The 19,274-nt window shown below is 35.8% G+C and overlaps 3 protein-coding genes across 13 annotated transcripts in view; 1 reads left to right on the top strand and 2 right to left on the bottom strand.

The window, feature by feature from the left end:
* Positions 1 to 555: 555 nt before the first annotated feature.
* Positions 556 to 2,850, top strand: LOC123520454 (tRNA-splicing endonuclease subunit Sen34-like). Of its 3 annotated transcripts, none has more exons than XM_045282689.1 (2): positions 556 to 668; positions 1,655 to 2,850. In XM_045282689.1, the coding sequence occupies exon 2, from the start codon at positions 1,678 to 1,680 to the stop codon at positions 2,692 to 2,694; it is 1,017 nt and encodes a 338-aa protein (XP_045138624.1). In that variant the 5' UTR covers positions 556 to 668; positions 1,655 to 1,677; the 3' UTR covers positions 2,695 to 2,850. The 3 variants fall into 3 exon arrangements, with proteins under 3 accessions (XP_045138624.1, XP_045138623.1, XP_045138625.1); XM_045282688.1 differs by having other exon boundaries at positions 575 to 690; XM_045282690.1 differs by lacking the exon at positions 556 to 668 and adding an exon at positions 725 to 811.
* Positions 2,851 to 7,002: 4,152 nt separating this feature from the next.
* Positions 7,003 to 12,392, bottom strand: LOC123520453 (phosducin-like protein 3). The gene is made up of 6 exons (XM_045282687.1): positions 12,240 to 12,392; positions 10,158 to 10,290; positions 9,428 to 9,564; positions 8,861 to 9,010; positions 7,552 to 7,699; positions 7,003 to 7,219 (listed from the first exon to the last, which is right to left on the bottom strand). The coding sequence occupies exons 1-6, from the start codon at positions 12,243 to 12,245 to the stop codon at positions 7,071 to 7,073; spliced, it is 723 nt and encodes a 240-aa protein (XP_045138622.1). The 5' UTR covers positions 12,246 to 12,392; the 3' UTR covers positions 7,003 to 7,070.
* A 2,509-nt stretch (positions 12,393 to 14,901) lies between these two features.
* Positions 14,902 to 19,274, bottom strand: part of LOC123520449 (G patch domain-containing protein 8-like) — a 100,016-nt gene continuing 95,643 nt past the window's right edge. For all 9 annotated transcript variants that reach the window (XM_045282672.1, XM_045282679.1, XM_045282676.1 and 6 more), the window contains one exon: positions 14,902 to 18,686. In XM_045282672.1, the coding sequence (XP_045138607.1) occupies positions 18,459 to 18,686 (228 nt within the window). In that variant the 3' untranslated portion in view covers positions 14,902 to 18,458. The remainder of the gene's footprint in view (positions 18,687 to 19,274) is intronic.

Below are 19,274 nucleotides of genomic sequence, written 5' to 3'. Positions count from 1 at the left end.
ACAGTTCTTGTATAGTGGCAGCTATTTCGTCAAACGACGATTTCCGCAAGCTTTTTTTTTTTTTACTGCACAATCTGGAGACCACATTTTCAAAGCTTACTCCGTGACGTCACGACGTAAGTAAACTCGCAAATCCTGCAGTCGCAAGGCACCGATTGTGAGTTAGGAATTCTATGTACGTAAAATATCAGTCTCAAAATAATTGGCATGTGTGTACCCGCCTTAACGCAGGAGAGGCCAGTGTTTTGAGTGTATTTTGCTATCGTAAGCTCTGCCCACTGACTTCTTTTTTTAGTACAGCGGACGTGCCGTTTTCTTCAATCTAACCTTACGCGTGCCGTCTCCTCTATCTTACCTTCTTGATAAATACAAGTCAACCTAACTTTTTTTTTCCATTGAATATTAGATAATGAATAATGACAAAAGCAATTAACTTGAATTTTTTAAAGAATTAAATACAAAGAAAATATGATACATATAGCCTTGAAAGAATAATCATCAGATAACCTCAATGTACCCTGCGTTGCACCGTTACGGTGGCCATCATTGTTAGCATCATCATCATCATCAGATGTAAACAAAACAGTTGAAAACACGTTCAACTAACAGAACTGCCGCATGGAGCTGTCATGATACACGTTATAGCCTTCAATCTGCGACAAAGCCAAGTAAAAGAGTAGCCTGTTTAAGGTTAGATACAATCATATAACACGATTATTATAACTTATAAGAGCATACGCAAACAATTAACGCTGTGGCGCCCAACAGTGAAGAGCTGCATTGCAGTGAAGGGGTAGCCTTGCCTTATCTGGTGAGCTCCATAATGTACCAGTGCTACACACAGCAGACAGTGAATGGAAGGAACTTATTGGAGGATGCATTGTAGCTGTACGTGTAGCATCGTAATCTGATTTATGGGGCTTACATTACCGTTGGCTTTATGGTGCATCCTATGCAGGCTGTACTCGTAAACGTTCATTAACTTTCGTCATATTGAAATATTTAAAAGTTCACCTGTCTGATGTTTTTAGATGAAAGTACTTATTTTGGCATATATATATATATATATATATATATATATATATATATATATATATATATATATATATATATATATAGATAGATAGATAGATAGATAGATAGATAGATAGATATATGTATATATAATATTATATACCCCTACACGTGTAAAACAATAATTTTCAATAAAAACAAGCAGATTCATAGGAAAAAACACCAAAATCTACCAGAGAAATTAAGTTTCATCCTCATGCATGACACTAAAAGAAAACAGAGCTGAATTGAACCTAATCTAACCCAACTTATGCTAACATACCTTATTGGTCCTCTGATACTTTCTCATTACTGGAGTTCTTAGTGAGGAGAACTGGAGATGGCTAAGCTTCATTACTGCCATGAAATTTTTGTTCTGCCTTGAAGTAATCACACTCTGAGCCATCTTCCAAGACTGATTCAGAGTCAGGATTAACAGTGATTGATAATGCATGATTACAAAACTATGAGGAAGTGACGAGAACTTTGCATGTGCATGAGTCAGCAGACTTACTGAAGGGCGAGTTGCAGGGGACTTGTCCTCTTGCTTAGCTTAGGTCACAGGGACCATAACGTTGATTAGTACTTTTCTCCATGACAGGACAACAGGTCTTGTGTTTCTCCATGGATGCTCGAGACTCCAGTGGAAGCACCACAAGGGAGGAGGGGCCCAGCAGTCCCTCCAAGGTGGCATGCAGTGAGACCCACAAGGTACAGGTGGCAGTGAACCATGGCCAGGGATACCTTTGGGATGTACGTGATGTGTGGCATTTGTGGCTTAACTGCCGCATGGTGGGCTGCCTGGTGGGCTCACTGCCAAGGCATCCTCATCAGTCCTGCACTCTGGGACTTCCTTTGCTTCTCTTGCCTGAGGAGGTAACTCTACTTGTGGAGGAAGGACTAGGGGAAACTGTAACATACAAGGAGATGGAGGAGAAGCCATCACAGACACTCAAAGACACCTTCAGTGAGTGTAGAGAAAGGTGCTACAGGGAGCAGGTGCAGGAGGCAGCCGTACAGCGAAGGGAGCAGGTGAAGAGGATGGCAGACAAGATCCTGGAGGGTAAAAGGAAGAAATTCCTCATAAAACAAAAGGAGAAAAATGAGCAAGTTAATGGAAGTGAGACCAATGGAAGTGTGGAGGAAGAATTTATTCTTACCAGAGAGGATGTGATACAAGAGGAGGAAGCAAAACTACAACCTCTACCCCAACATTTACAAATAGTAGAGGTGTTCACCCGTCACCCACTTCTAGATCAGCTGACCACGGAACATTGCCCATGGCATTACCCGATCACCCAAGAGGAGAGAGTGAGGTACAAGGTGTTCCGTGATCTTTGGCATCAGGGTCACTACCTCACTTCAGGCATCAAGTTTGGGGGGAACTTTCTTGTGTATGCCGGGGACCCTCACCTCTACCATGCACATGCCATAGTGAGGTGTGTTGGGGAGCAGCAGCTACGTCAGGGAGGGGAAGTTGACTTGGTTGCTGCTGCTCGAGTGGCTGCATCTACCAAGAAAACATTTGTTCTTGCTAGCTTAGATAACAATGGGCGAGTACAGTACCGTTCCTACCACTGGTTTGAGGAAAAAGAGGAAGATGAGGAGGAAAATATAAATGAGAATGATGAGGAGTTGTAACAAAAGCTGAAAAAGATGGATCGTTGCTTGCTCATGAGTGATATGGGATTTTAATGCTGTGATATTTTCATTTATGGAATTTAAATATTTCCTTGCAAACTTTGCTCAACATTGTATACTTTGAAACTGTGTTGGATTTAAACATTTATGATTACAGTTTTTGCTTTCTCTTTCCATGAAGGTTTGCCTGACTCTTGCTGAAATGTGGGCTCACTAGAGACTTGCATATCTTTCTTCTTTTATTAATTTATTTATTTTTAGTTTTATTATTAATTTGTTTTATTTTATTTTCTATACCTATTTATTTATTAATTACAAATATGGGAACATTAATTTTTACTTATAAGATATTTATAATTGTTTATTTATTCTTATTTATTTGTATATTTATTTATTTTCTTTCTGTGTGTGTGTGTGTGTGTGTGTGTGTATTTACCTAGCTTACCTAATTGTATGTTACAGGGTTCGAGGAGGGCTCATAGTGACCTGTCTCCATATCTACATTTATCCAACTTTTACTTAAATTTGTGCACACTTTCTGCTGTTACAATCTCTTCACTTAATCCATTCCATTTGTCCACCATCCTGTGTGGAAAACTGAACTTCTTAATGTTCCTCAGACACTAACTTTTAATGATCTTCATGGAATATCCTATTGTTCATCTATCTCCATCCTCCATCAGTGACACCAGGTCATGTCTATCTATCTTTTCCATACGGTTTACTAACTTAAACATTGTTATTAGGTCTCCTCTTTCCTGTCTATCCTTCAAAGTTGGTAGTTCCATTTCCTTCAGTCTTTTTTCATAGGGAAGATCCTTTATTTCTGGGACCATCTTTGTAGCAGTCTTTTGCATTCTTCTAGTTTTTTTTTTTTTTTTCCAATATGGTGACCATACCACTACACCATATTCTAGACTAAGTCTTATCATAGTGGTTATGATCTTTCTCATCATACTCTTATCCATGCAATTGAATGCCACCCTGATGTTAGTTAGTGTCTTGTATGTTGAAGCAGATAGTCCATTTATGTCTTTTTCTGGAGTCAGGGTGTCTTGTATAATCATTCCCAGGTCTTTCTCTTCATGCCTTTTCAATATAATCTCTTCTCCCATCTTATATTCCCACATACGTCTTCTATTTCTTTTACCCATTTCTATTACATAACACTTCCTGTTATGAAATTCTAATTTCCACTTTTACCTCCATTTCCAGATCTTATCAATCAATATCTTTCTGCAATTCCATACAATCAACAATGTTCCTTATTACTCTCAAAAGGTTCACATCATCTGCAAACAAATGTATGTAGTTACTCAAACCCTCTTGTATATCACTGACATATACTTGGAACATAATTGATGCTATCACCAAACCCTGGGGTAAGCCACTAGTAACTGTGTTCCACCTTGATGGGGTGTCTCTTATCATTGTCCTCATTTCCCTATCTGTTAAGTAGTCTGTCATCCAATTTACATTTCTGTTTATTCCTCCCATGTGTTCTATTTTCCATAGCAGTCTTCTATGTGGTACTCTGTCGAAAGCCTTCTTGATATTTAAATACGATGTCAACCCAACCATCTCTAATTGTATTTCATTTATTACTCTTGTATAAAGGCTTAGTAAATTTGTTATGCATGATCTTCCTTTTCTGAAACCAAATTGGGAGTTATATATTATTTTATTTCCCTCCAGATATTCTAACCATTTTTCTTTAACAATTTCCCAGATCTTTCCTTCAACACTAGTTAGTGATGCTGGTCTATAATTTAGGGGTTCAGTCTTTTTTTCTCCTTTTTATACTGGGACTATATTTGCTCTTTTCCATTCCCTTGGTACCTTCTCTTCCATTAGAGAGTTGTTGATTACATCCAAAATTGGTTCCACCTGTTGTTCTCTATATTCTCTTAGTGTCCATCATGACACTTCATCTGACCCCATTGCCTTTCTTATATCCATGTTTTCTAGTAATTCTCTAATCTTCTGTTTTTGTACCATGATGTCTCTTAATCCTTCCTGTGTTGCTTGGCTGTTTGATTATATGAACTCTCCCTCTTCATTAAATAGTGTGTGTGTGTGTGTGTGTGTTGGGATGATGAGTATGTGAATGGGGAGAGATCAGATTAGTGAAACATGAGCAGCACAAGACATGGCATCTCTAATAAGACCACCATTATCCTCTTCCTCATGATTTAACTTTTTTTTCTAGAATAGTGAGACATGAACACCACTGGATAAAACACTTTTCTACAGCAGATATTGCCAGAAGTGAAAGTACAGATTATTCTGTGTCTAAAATTTTCTTTGTGTATTATGTAGTTTAAGGCTTTGTTAAGCCATAGTATGTATGGACAGCAGACACAGTGGCAGTGGCAGGGCCAAGCAGGTATCCATGGTGGAGTGTATTGACATGGATGTGAAATTGTGAATTATTCAGACATAATTTCTACAAGTTTTTAAGCTTTGCAGTATCCCATAACAAGATGAGTAGTATTAATGTAAAACATGAATGGCAATTTCCTAATAAACATTACATAAAGATAGTATGGCTGTTATGAATGGCAAATAAAATAATAGGCTAAATGGCACCATGACTGTCTGGGCAGGGAGTGGCAAGGCGAGATGAGGCGAGGCTAGAAACAAATCAGCCAATTGCAAATCACTCACACTTGGTTTCTCACCAAGAATGTGACAGTGAATGTGTTTAGATTGTATTACATAAGCAAAAGAAAAAAACACTCCCAGCAACGTCACATACTCGGGGCTGATGCAAATTTGGCTGTTATGAATATCACACCTGCCCTTATTTAGATTTCATACACACCTAAACAAAACCACAAAATGGGCAAATATGTACACTGAATATTTTACATTTAGAATATTCTACACCTTCACCTTCAGTAATATCTGCAGAAACTCATGTTATATCCTCTGTATATATATATATATATATATATATATATATATATATATATATATATATATATATATATATATATATATATATATATATATATATATATTATGCTTCTTAAAGACAGATTCTCATGAGTATTTAGAAAGCAGATACACACTGTGCCTGGAAAAGCAGTGTATGTATGTATGTACATACATACAACTGTCTCACTGTAAGTGGTATTATAGTAAATTTTCCAATAAAATGTATGCATGTAAGTTATTTCCAGATTAAAGAGCAGAAGTATGAAGTATTGTGGTGCAGTACAACAATTCCTTGGTAATTGTAGAAACAAAGGCCCAGGAAATCCATAAAACATCTGCATAAAAAGTTTATTAAATATTTTTATATTTTTTTCATTTCAATATTAAAATTTTTTTTTACATCAATTCATAAAGATGTTTGCTGAAGGAAAATATATTTTCAGATTTCATGCACCAAAGTGACTAGCCCACAAAGCCTCCACGCCTCCACCTGCCAGTGACGGCATGACTGACTTACTTCCTGAGATCAAATCAATGACAGTCACATGACAAAAAATAAACATGCAGAAATAGTTGTTGCAGTAAATAATATTTTGAAAAATTAATGAAACTAAGAAGAGCTAAAAAAAAAAAATAAATAAAGCATAACAAACTTCATTATAAAGTTCTCAATATGTTAAATAATTAAAACAAACTACAAAAATTAAGTAAAAAATAAAATATTCACAGTAAGCAACAAAAGTTAGAACAGTACAGCACACATGATACATTTATTTGCAGACACATTAATCAAGGTGCCTCTCATATTCTTTTGGTGGCTGCCACATGTATTCTTGCCAAGGCTGATCAAGAGAGGCACATGATGTTTATTGTGGTACAGTATTCTGTGGGTATTCTTAGTCACAGCGATGAATGTGTGCGACATACATGTGAAAAGGAACAGTAATCAAGATGTGCAACATTAAGGTAGTCTCTTCAGGTAACAAGAGGTTTTCACTACTTTTGGTATTTTTCAATAGCACCATTAATTAAATATCTTAGACTTATCTTCCTAAGTGAGCACAGAAAAGATATGTGGACCTTGGTCAGTCAAACTGAAGATTAAATAAATTAATTCAAGAGAGCAGTAATGTAATGTTGTTCCACAAAATATTTTTGTATTCCACTGCAACAGGAAATAAATAGAATTAATAAAATGAAACAGTGCAGAAACATATACAAGTATCAATAAATAAATATAAAACACCATTGTTAAAAAGATAAACACTATAACAAATTTCCAACCTCAGTCAGTGAGCAGCTCTCATTACACAAAACAACATGTACCATCTGGATATGGAAGCACAATCCCAAGAGAGAAAGACAACAAGAGCATCAAATATTTATTGGTCTCAAGCCTCCCTCCCTCCTAAAAGGCTTTTCCCTCTGTCACAGCCTCACCAGTCATTCTCATCACTCTCGTCATCGCTGCTGTCACGGTCACCACGCAGGGAGCTCATCATGACGTCCTTCACCTTAGGCCCTCGAGGGTCACACTCAAGGTCAGTGGTGAAGGCACCGGTGCGGGACAGTTTCCATTCCAGTTCTGCAAATATGGATAAATCTCTCTCTCTCTCTCTCTCTCTATTCCAGGGACTCGCATGGCTCCAAGAAATAATGATAATCTTATGTCCATAATGAGAGAAATTCACTTCTTGCTCACACCAGAGGTAGATTTCTCTCAGAAATCTTACCATTGTCAGATAAACTTGTTGCAACACTGTAGCTACATAAATTTACAAGTTTACGAACTATGTTAAGTTACTAAGTACTTATGACTCCATTCACTCTGCTTACCAATAAATCTAAAATATTAATGCCCAAATAAAAAAAACAAGGTAAGAAAAAAAAACTGCAACACCACCACCAAGAACTCACCCTCTAACGTGATCTTGTCTTTCCCAAATTCAGCTGCTCCAACGAACTGCTTCTTCATCTGACCCTCAAAATAGACGAAGATGGCAGGAAGGTTGCGGTCAGGGAAGTTAGGAATGCAGGTAGTTGAGATAGCCTTGATGAACTTCACCTGGAAAAGTCAGGATGTGTGATGCTAAAAGGAAGAAAATAACAATAATGAAACTATCTGCATAATTATATATGCAAAGGAAAGAGAAGGAAGGTTAAAAGACAAAAAGTATATAAACTAATATACCATACATGGGATAGAAGAAAGGGAAAGATTACATGAATGAAGTCAAAGAAATAGAAGAGCAAAGAAAAGACAAAGGAAATGCAGGTGAGGAAGGAAAATGTAAGCATGGTGAAAAAATAAATAAATAAATAAAAATAAAACAAATGTATGAAAATCAATCAATAAAGGACACAAAAAAATAGAAAGGAAGAGTAAAAATGAGATAGAACAGATTCAATATTCTGTAGAAAGTAGAAACCATTCCAGGCATAAAAAGAGGCATTGCTGAGATGAAAGCAAAAAATAGTACATACATATACCAAGAATCCCCACAAAAAGACTTCCAAGACAAGCACACAACTTCCACATTCATCCTCATTGACACCATCCTTTCAGCCCCTTGGCCTGCAACGAAGAGAAAGTATGCCTCTACTTCCTTTATAAGAACCAGCCACACAGTTTGGGCAGTTTGGTCCTTTTTTAATATATGTACAGTATATGCAAAAGGATCACTGGCCAAGGGAATTAAAAGAGGGAAAACAAATCCCATTGAGGTGCCAGTCCCAAATGAAATGTCAAGAGAATCCTCAAAATTAAAGGATAAGTGTCTTTAAACTTTCCTATTGAAAAAGTTCAAGTCACTGGAAGAAATGCAGAAACAGGTAGGGAGTTCCATAGTTAACAAGAGGAAGGGATGAATGAATAAGTCCATTGCATTAGAGAAGTGGACAGAATGAGGAAAAGAAAAAAAGTCTTGTGCATCAATGCCACTGAAGGAAAGGAGCCATGCAGTTATTACCATCAGGCTCCTTCACAACATGTACTCTCTCTCCTATCACACCCAATATCTTCACACCTGTGTCATACCAACGCTGTGTGGCAACCTCCTCCGAGCTAACGGGATTGTATCATTCCTCACCACATACACTTGCTCTCCACTTGCTTATATCACGCACAATCATTGAAATCAGTCAGTCAATCAGTCCTCTTCCCTTTAAAGATTTCTTTACATTATGTAGCCATACACAAATTAAATAAAATTTAATAAATCAATACCTTGGCAAACTTTGCTGCTAATCTAGGGAGGTGCTGGTTGATGAGGGCACACAGAGGCACACCTTGCTTGTACAGATGCAGGAACACCCACACACCTGGCCCAGCCTTGTTCACCTTTTCCACATAATCCTGGGCAGTGATTTCCAACACCTGAAGCATGGTGGACACAGCATTAATATAAGAAAGGAATAATAATGTTTACCTACGCTTCAGTTTATAATCTGTAAAATCTGCTGGACATTTCATAAAAAACACTGAACTTACAAAGGCAGAATATAATTTAGTCATGAAGGCACCCTGACCTAAGAGCAAAGCTAACCTGTGTCAAAGTCACAATAGTTATTTTTAACACATTACCAAAGCAGGAGAGAAGATGAAATGAAGGAATAATGTGTACAAATGGAGATATAAATGACAGTGGATATCAAGAACATCCCAGCCATGGCCATCTCATGCAGGAGTGGAGCAAGGCATTAAATATGATGATTGATGAGTAATGATACAGGTAACAATAGGAAAAAAGTTAAAGGAACAGATATATCTCATTCTCCTAAAATTTCTTCTTACCTCTCCAAACTTGCTGGCTTCAATCTCAGCCTTCATCTCAGCCAGCCTTTTCTTGCGGTACTCCAACAAAATGGCCTCATCCTCATCATCCTCCAGCTCATCCAGCTCTTCAAGATTCAGCTTCCCAAGACGGGCATCTGGAAAAGCAACAAGCACATTATACATACCCATACACATCATTGACCAACTCTCCTGAAGAAGCTAGAATAAATAAACATGCACACTAAGATCTATCATTACATTTGGGATCATTCATGCTTCTTGGCTTAAACTGATTCCCAAGAAAATAATGCCTACATAATCTTAACAGACCTCATACTAAATATTAAGAAAAGGAGTGCCATTTGATCTGATATTTTTGGCTCTTAAACCCCAACATTACCTAAACCTAACCTAATCTAACATTACCTAACTTATGTTACGTAATGCTAGGTTAGATTAGCGTCCTTAAGGATAAACAACTGATTTCTGGAGATTTTCTGTAGTATCAAAGAGAAAAAGAACATAACAACAGTAACAACTCCCACATATTTTTGTGGTAAGAGGTAACATCCAACCATATTTCAGCTTTTTCCACTCAAAAAACCCATCCCCCACTCAGTCACTGAGTTTGTTGGAGTTTAAGCAACAAAAACATTAGTAAATAGAGTGGTGTGCCTCATCTTAATATTTATCATACTCATATATTAATTCTAACAACAGAAAAAGTACAATTCTTGGTCACAGTCACCTGCACTCTGCTTCTCTTCGATGGTTTGCTCAATCATCTCTGTCAGCATCTCCTCTGTCACCTCGGGCTCCTTTGGTGGCAGGATGCCTTTCTGTCGCAAGATGTCGTTCCATTCTGTGTCTTCGTTGGGATTCTGCAAAACAAAGATGGAATTTACACTATCATCTTATTAACTATTTCAGAATTTTTACCACATTTGCCACAATTACCTATTATGCTTATTCCTCAAGTTATGCTACATTTATCATTCTACACCACATACAATCATCCAAGGTTGACTCTTATGCTGTGTAGTGTGTAGGCTCTAACAGGCTTATATTTTGTGGGTCCTTAGGCGGTGTTACACTAGCACTTTTTCCGTCGATTAATGCGATTTTCGTCTATTTTTCAACGTTCCAAATGAACTTATCGCATGAATTTGTCAGACGATAGGGATCGTTTCTGTCTGCAAATTGTCCGCCTTTTTTTTACATACCAAGACCAAGACCACAAGACTTGCCGCGTCTCCTCAACCTACTTCTATGTGCATTGGTTCTACCACTAACCATGAACGCATCCATGCACGCTTTTTGGCTTGTTTAGCTCGTCTAAGTTTCGTAATACACAGTATTACGTTCAGAGCAGCATATCTTTGCCACAGCGTGGCCTCCATGTTTGTTTACATTGTTGGTCTGTGTTGGCGGGAAGTGACGACGGAAAGTGACGACGAAAACACCGTTTGTGTGTGACAGGCCTCAGCCAAAATATTGTCGATTTTCTGAAAAAACGACACAAAAAGTAGACGGAAAAAGTGCTAGTGTGACACCGCCTTTAGTACACCCTTACTTGGAGTTTTTCCCTTCAGGGCAGGCTTATATTTAGAGTGTCCTTGATTTATCATCACCTAGACTTTATTCCTTTGATCAATCTGAACTACTCTTTTTTACAATCACAATGATATTCAGTATTGATTGTTTTGACATGTAATACATATAAGTGTAAAGAAAATGAGAGTTGAAAATAGCTTTCTTACCATTTGTTTGTGAACAAATACAACACTTTTAAACATTCTGGTATGTACATATATGAATGAAGTCATCAGCAGCAAAACATAATATCCCTAAACATATAACTTTCACTGACCACTTTTCTGACAATCCTTTTAGGGTAACAAGTTTCCTTAAGAGGTTATAATATCAATTGAATCTTAGTACTGCAAAGACAATCAGACTGAGGTGTGGTAGCTAATATAATTCAGAAGGATCACTGCATGGACAAAAGTAGAATGCTATAATCTCAATGATTCATACTCAATACACTGATGCACAAAAGTGATATGATACAATTTGATAGACAACCTGGATGACAAGTCACCTCCAGTTATTATCAGATTGTGTTTGCTCTCCACATCTTTCAAACCTGACTTTCCGACTACATTGCAGATTGTTAATTTGAAATCTGATGAAAGAAAACAAAAATTGTGTGAAGCTACAAATATAGAACTAAAAATACTGCAAAAGTAACACTATTGTATGCTACATGACATGATGACAATTTTTCTTTCATTGATTCACAAAATCAAATACTGCAAAGGATAAGTGTAATTCATCTGCACATCTAAATTACTGAATCTTTATTTCATCATTAATTCTTTTTTTTTTTCCCCAGAACGCAAGGAAAGGCAAAATATTTTTTTCTGATTATGTCAAACTTGTACATATTTTTACATAAAGCATATATATCTAGAGTTTAAATCCGTTCACATTATCACTCCACCTTTTCCTTTTCTGCAGATACCACTTAAAAGAAATTACAAGTCTTCTTGGGTCTCAAAAGTGATGCCATTATGAAGACATGTAAAACAATTAAATTATTTTAAAGCTTGTCACCTTTACTTTAATGGAATTAGTAATGACAAGGCATGTGTTAAAAAAACAACAACAACGAGATGGTTGTGGAAAAAATAGTTAATTAATAAATACTTGGATGCGGCGAGATAATTTGCCGTGGGCGTGACGCACACCTTGATTGTCTCGCTAGTGTCACACCACACTCTTCACGCCCAGTAACACTTTCCCGGGACATACACACACTTCTACTCGCCTGCATCCTGGTGGGCGGTGGATGTGCGCGTGGTGAGAGAGGGAGATGAGGATGGACCCACTATCCCTTCCTCGTGTTGTCTCAAAAAGGCCAATTTTAGCCTGACCTAGTCTTGTGCACGGGTCTGCCAGACACTCCCACCTTTCCTTTCACATGCTGGATGACAGGGAAAAGTCGATGGTTTTTATTTATATATACATTAGTAAATTATATGAAATAATGTTGCATGATGAACTAGGAAACTGTACATATAAAGGAAATATAAATGTTTGTTTGGTCAGTGTACTTGAAATGAGATTGTACTACCTTAGTATAAACAATGTTTCGTCATCATCATTGTAATCATCAGCTCTCATGATTCACTACTTGAAAATTCATACGGATTTTTCCAGAAGGAGCTTTCCGTGTGTGTGTGTGTGTGTGTGTGTGTGTGTGTGTGTGTCCTGAAGAAAATATCTGATTAAAATAATGTTCCATAGTGTATTTGACTATGCCCCCAAACTGTCCAAAGTGATGTATCTCTTGGTGTCCAGATTTGATTTGATAAGTTTATTGTTGAAAAAAAAAAAGTGCAACAAAGGAGATGGGAGGAGCCTGCCACCGATCCCCCAAACAAATGTTCATAGAAAACTAATGTATTGGTGTCCAGTAAAGATATATGAAATTTATTTCCGACTGAATATCAGTGCCTAGCGACTGGAGAAACTAGTTTCAATACAAGACCAACATGATGAATAGGAAATTCTACGTGCGTAAAAAAAGTAAATAAATAAAATTACAGTCGCAAATGTGCACGTGTGATCCCTCCTTAATGCAGAGCAAATTTAGTATTATATCAATACCTCGAAAAAATCATTTTTCCGCATCTAGCTGTGTATCAACTCGACACACCTTCCAGACAACTATCCCTTCTTGTTCAATGACACGCAACTGTCCGCATCTTCTACGCGGAATAATCTTACCTAACTGGAAACTTAGGCAACATCTCTTCTCAAGCTATAACAGCTTCAATAAAGTCAGGAATTTAAAGTCATGATGTTTGGTAAAATGAAGATGAAAAACTTTTTTGCCTTTTCAACTCTTTTGAGGGCCAAATTGAGGCTTTGACTCTTGTCACTCCAGTCTCTTTCTTACTGTTGTAAGGTTGCATCTCTTACGATCTTCTGCCACTATTTTCATGCCAACTGTCCTTTTGATCTTGCTAATTGCATGTTTTCCTTCCTTCTGTGCCTTCACAGCACAAGAATTTCTTCTTTCTCTTCCCTATTAACTGATATACTCTCAATCATTCATCCCTTTTACTGGTAAACTCTGGAACTCCCTGCCTGCTTCTATATCTCCAACTACTTGTACGGTCCCATGCCCTAAACTTATTTAAGAGGAAGATTTCAAGAGATTTATTCAGTTATTCGTTAGTTTTTTTTTTTTTTTTTTTACCCTGCTTGGGAACTGCCACCTCAGTGTCTTTTCTTAATTACAGTTTTTGTTGCCTTTGGACAGTTTTTTCCTCTTACATAAAAAAAAAAAGATATATAGGTATATTATACTGAACCTATGTTGACCATTATGTGGATACTGTAAGCTGGAATCTCAGCCAATCAGAAGAAGGATAGCATGCAGCTCAACTTCACCAATTTGCATCAACCTTGAAAAAATATATTACAGTAACTGTTTATCTGCTGCTGATATAAATAGTCCCACTGTTGTTAAGCAACTTGCAAGGAAATAATATTAATTGATTTTACTTGTCAACCTATTTTAAATTTTTTTTTTTTTTTATAAACACAATTAAAACTATATATATATATATATAATATATATATATATATATATATATATATATATATATATATATATATATATATATAAAAAAAAAAAAAATATATATATATATATATATATATATATATATATATATATATATATATATATATATATATATATATATATATATATATATATATATATATATATATATATATATATAACCACATATATATATATATATATATATATATATATATATATATATATATATATATATATATATATATATATATATATATATATATATATATATATATATATATATATATATATATATATATATATATATATATATATATATATATATATATATATATAAATATATATATATATATATATATATATATATATATATATATATATACAATAATGCTGTTCATAGCACTTCATATTCCACACCTTTCTAAAGATTCAAGTAAGTACTGTACAACTATTTGTATTTTGTGCATTCAAATTACACAACAAAGCAAGGATAGAATTGAAACCATGGACTTATTCTGAATATTTTTTTTTTTTCATTCAATTCTAAAACCAGTTCTACCTTCTTATAACATATGACAATATATGACAAGTTATGAGAGAGAGAGAGAGAGAGAGAGAGAGAGAGAGAGAGAGAGAGAGAGAGAGAGAGAGAGAGAGAGAGAGAGAGAGAGAGAGAGAGAGAGAGAGAGAGAGAGAGAGCTGACTTCCACAAAGAGACTGTAATTCTAAGTTGACAATGGCTTTATGTTGGACTGAAGAAGGCAATAAATCTTTGCATAAAAATAATATACATACATGTCTGGGAAGTACTTTCATCATGTCCTGACATACAAATATTTACTGGTTTACAATAGTGTGTGTGTGTGTGTGTGTGTGTGTGTGTGTGTGTGTGTGTGTGTGTGTGTGTGTGTGTGTGTGTGTGTGTGTGTGTGTGTGTGTGTGTGTGTGTGTGTGTGTGTGATCATGTAATGGATTTCACCAGCTATACCTCCCCTTCCTCTCTCTCAAGAATGATAGTAAATGCTTCCTCATCAGCCCAATAATTGTTTCTCGTGTTCTTGTGTTCAGAGTGGGTGACAAACATACCTCAGCATGCTGATTGACAGGCAAGGAGGCTACTGCTCCCATACTTTCTACAATAAAATTTTGAAGGATTTAACCTAACCAAGCCATTCCTCTGCCCGAATTAGAATTGTACATATATTCAAACTGTACAAATGAAGTCAAGAAAAGGGGAGAAACAAGCTGGAACATCATGAATATTTCATGAGTATGTACTATAAGTTTATGAATGTCTAAGTTTGTAGCATTTTTCAGTACCAGTTTTCAAATTTCTAGTTTCTAGTTTCTTATGATACAGGTTCCTCACAGTATTATGATCAAGAGTATACATACACAATATTATAGGCTACATACAAAATTATAACTCTTTGGGACCAGTACACTAACATAATAATAGGAAAACAGCAACCTTTCATTCCCTCTACCTGGTGGGCAAAAAAATGCTGTCAAGTATGAATGCATTCCAGTGCAGCTTATTTAGTTGTTCTCACCCTTTTATCACTGCATCTATTATTGTACCTTTAATATCACTACCTACCATTACTGCACATACATAGTACTAAAGCCTCATTGCTGGTCTACATCCCTATGAACCCATCACTTCATAATCCTGGCTATATCTCTATTGAAGAGTGTATGTTTGGCTTTAGTCAATGATTTGTATTTCCTACTAGTCTGCTAAGAATTTCAAATGACAATTCTGCTGCTTTACCACATACATACTGTATATAAAAATTTCTTCCATTAGACTTGTAAAATGAAACTATAGTGAAAACATCATTTACGTTAATTGACAAAAATGAATGTTAACAATTAAATCATCAAAATACAATTAAGGAGAGGCAAATTAAGTAATAGGAGATTGTAATGCATCAATCATCTCTCCTCAATATTTTCTATTATGTGGGGAGTCCTTAGTGACTTGGTAATCTTTGGCATGTAAGACAATGACTATGACAATCTTAGCTCTAGTTATCCTCTATCAAGATATAAATAGGATAATATACAGTAAAAGATTGGTACCTCCATAAGAGAAAAAAGGGAGGGAGAAAAGGATGGAGGGAGAACTCCACAAACTGGAGTGGTATAGTACTCAAACTGTCACACACTACATGGTATGGTGGGGCTACACCTTAGTCTTTAATTTAAACTGATGCTTTCATCCTGCATTTATTTGTGGCAAGATTCATGTGTGTAAACTTAATTGCTTGTTGCTCCATGGATGGATCTTCTCTTGTATGCCTCAAAATAATCAGTTCCTTCAGTATACTATGGCTCACAAGCATACAAAGTTACATACACACAAAACACAATTTGATAAAGTTTTTCATAATAATGTGGTGGTGTAAAAACATTATATGCATTGTTTGTGAGATGTGTTTGAAATCTTCATCGTAAGCTAGGTCCGAAGCATTCATTATGAAGCACGCTGAGAGGCTTGGTGGAAAGACAATTTAACCCTTCTTCTAACAGACTAAAAGCTTCTATATAAAGATATTTCGATGCAGAGGCAGAGCACCTTTGTTCTGAGTACATACATGATGTACTTTCACAGCAAAACAGCAAATGACCTACAATAACAACCACAGAGATTGCATAGCAAATCAGGATAGTGTCAACCAGTCATCAACATTACCATTTCATAAAACCTAGGCTTTAACAAGGATCTTGTCATTCCCCTCCACACCGAACTTTAACAAGAAATAAGGTACAAGAAAAGTGCTTATGCAGTCCTAAGTCTTAAGAGCAACATCTACCAAGCCAGTTTGCCCCAAAATACATTATTTAACAAAAATATAAATGGAAACAAATTGTATTAGTACACACTAACATAGCTAACTAAAAAGGCAATAACAATCACAAAAAGGAAATGCATACATAATTCCTTCATTCATTTACCACAAATCAACAAATCATCACACAATGGGAAGGTGCTTAAGATGCACTGGCTGAAGTATGATGATAATAATGATGTAGTAATATAATATGTATTTACATATATCATCTTCTTAAAGCAATTCTCAACAACTAACCATAAGAGTGTAGATGCTGTACATGAAAACTACACAAATTGACTCATGCATGACTTAATAACACAACCAAATGAACGGCAGTTAAAATGATGTCCATTCCAATGCAGACATCCACCACCCCTTGCACATGTGCAGAACACATGCCCAGCATAAACAGGAAACATCTACACAAACAGCAATTAAGGAAGCTTCAACAACACTGAAAATTACAACAAGAAAACAAAAAACAATTTTGCAATTGAATATATGTACAACGTGTGCCTTAAATTTACAAGCAATAATAATGTCTCCACAACTCTCCCCAAAAGTCTACAAAAATAGTTCATAGTATACAAGCTTTTGGACAGACGACTATGAGTGACTGTATAAATATTTTTCAAACTACTTCAACCTAGTCAGTCACAGAACCACAGAATCTTCCTCTTCCCTGTGCCTCAGAACAGCACTGGCACAACATACATGCATCTTGTCTCTATGAGCTCTGAGAGTGGCACCTAAACATACACAAATCTTTTATATATATCACAGGCTAATAGATAATGCTCTCTCAAGCCATTTATAGTATTTGTAGCATATAATGTATGTAAATAGACCCTTTTCACTCACACTGCACATCTGTTTTTCACATCCCAAGTGGACACATGTATCTATGTATGGTATGTATGAATAATGGAGATCAACCACCACTAAAAAGTTGCAGAGGTACACATACGGGGTGAGGTTAATACACGCCAGTCACGGCACCACATCTCTATACATACATACAGGTGTACCGATAGGAACATTATAAAAGTTTCCCCTTCCCAATGTTTTGCCAGGATCAGCAGCAGCATATCTGGTTTAGCTAAAATTCCATACATTTTTCCCAAAAAATTATACTTTAAGTACTATTAAATTTGTCATGTTATATTAACTAATCCTTAATACAAGAATACATTTTTAGTAGTTTACTTTTGGCAGTTTATCAGAGGCTTTTATGCAATTCTGTTGTAAAAAATTAAGATAGCAACCAACTTTGTACAGTAAATAAGTGTTTGACTGAACTACTTTACAAGCTACATATATACACTCCCTACAAACTCACCCACTCATTCATTAAATAATCTATAAATCACAAAAACATAAATTAAAAACTATGTAGAAATAACAACTTACATCATAGAACTCATAAATCATTCTAATCACAAAATAAATAAATGAATGACAAAAACATGTCACCCATCATAAAAACAACATTAAGAAACATAAACCACCACCTTCATACTCATGAAAAGTTTGATTGAATTAACAAACAGACTCAACATAATTTCTCCACTCACTTTATAACCTTTCCTATATTGTAGCGCTCACTGTCGCTGTAGCCCAGGATACTCTCAATAGCACGCAGGTGACCTTTAGCATTATCACGGTCAGTAAAGAAGTAATAGATAGCAGACTTGAGGAACTGCAGCGTCACCTCTGGATCCAGCTCCCCATTGCGGCGGCCTGCGGCAGTGTTGTTGTTATTGTTGTTCCGACAGTTGATCTCACGGTGGTAGAGAGCCTGCAGGGTTGTGAATGGGAAGCTCTATTATTACAGAGTTTAGGCTGTCATGTTTGTCTTGCTCATCTTGATTATTACTACAGTCAATCTCTTATTGTCAGCCACTACATCTCCCACTATATGTTTGGACATGGATGTAAAATTTGGCCTTTTACTCTATGCATAAACTTTCTCTTTCAACAAATATTCATCATGATTAGTACTTTCTTCTCTTTTCATTTAATGGATCATTTCTTTTGAGGTACTTTATTAAAAGATAAGAAAGCTAAGATCCATAAGTATGTACTAATTAATATTCAGCTTATTTCTTCTCTGACTGACAATTCTTTGTTAAACCATACCAAATTAGTAAATTTTTTTAAAATATTCTCTTACTTGAGATCCATTCTTTAGTTCAACAAAGTTGAGATCTATATATGTGCAAACGACAATCTTGTAAAGGTATACCTAGATTAATTTATTTGCAGTGATGAGTGGCATTAATCAAGGCTTTGCCATTCATAGAAGCAACCAACATAATTATTGTCACTTTGGAAATGGAAAATTTAAAAGACAGCTTCATGCAGCTTTCTAACTAGAGCAGAACAC

Source organism: Portunus trituberculatus, chromosome 47 (assembly GCF_017591435.1).
Source record: "Portunus trituberculatus isolate SZX2019 chromosome 47, ASM1759143v1, whole genome shotgun sequence".
Classification (NCBI taxonomy): Eukaryota; Metazoa; Arthropoda; class Malacostraca; order Decapoda; family Portunidae; genus Portunus; species Portunus trituberculatus.
This window is presented reverse-complemented; position numbering and strand designations above follow the sequence as displayed.

What these genes read in the sequence shown, in the direction of transcription:
- LOC123520454 (XM_045282689.1), top strand. Translation starts at nt 1,678, where the DNA reads ATGGATGCTCGAGACTCCAGTGGAAGCACCACAAGGGAGGAGGGGCCC.
- LOC123520453 (XM_045282687.1), bottom strand. An exon ending in AAGCCAGCAAGTTTGGAGAG is followed by an intron (nt 9,011 to 9,427) that starts GTAAGAAGAAAT and finishes ACCATGCTTCAG; the next exon opens with GTGTTGGAAATCACTGCCCA. An exon ending in TAGCAGCAAAGTTTGCCAAG is followed by an intron (nt 7,700 to 8,860) that starts GTATTGATTTAT and finishes TGACTTTTCCAG; the next exon opens with GTGAAGTTCATCAAGGCTAT.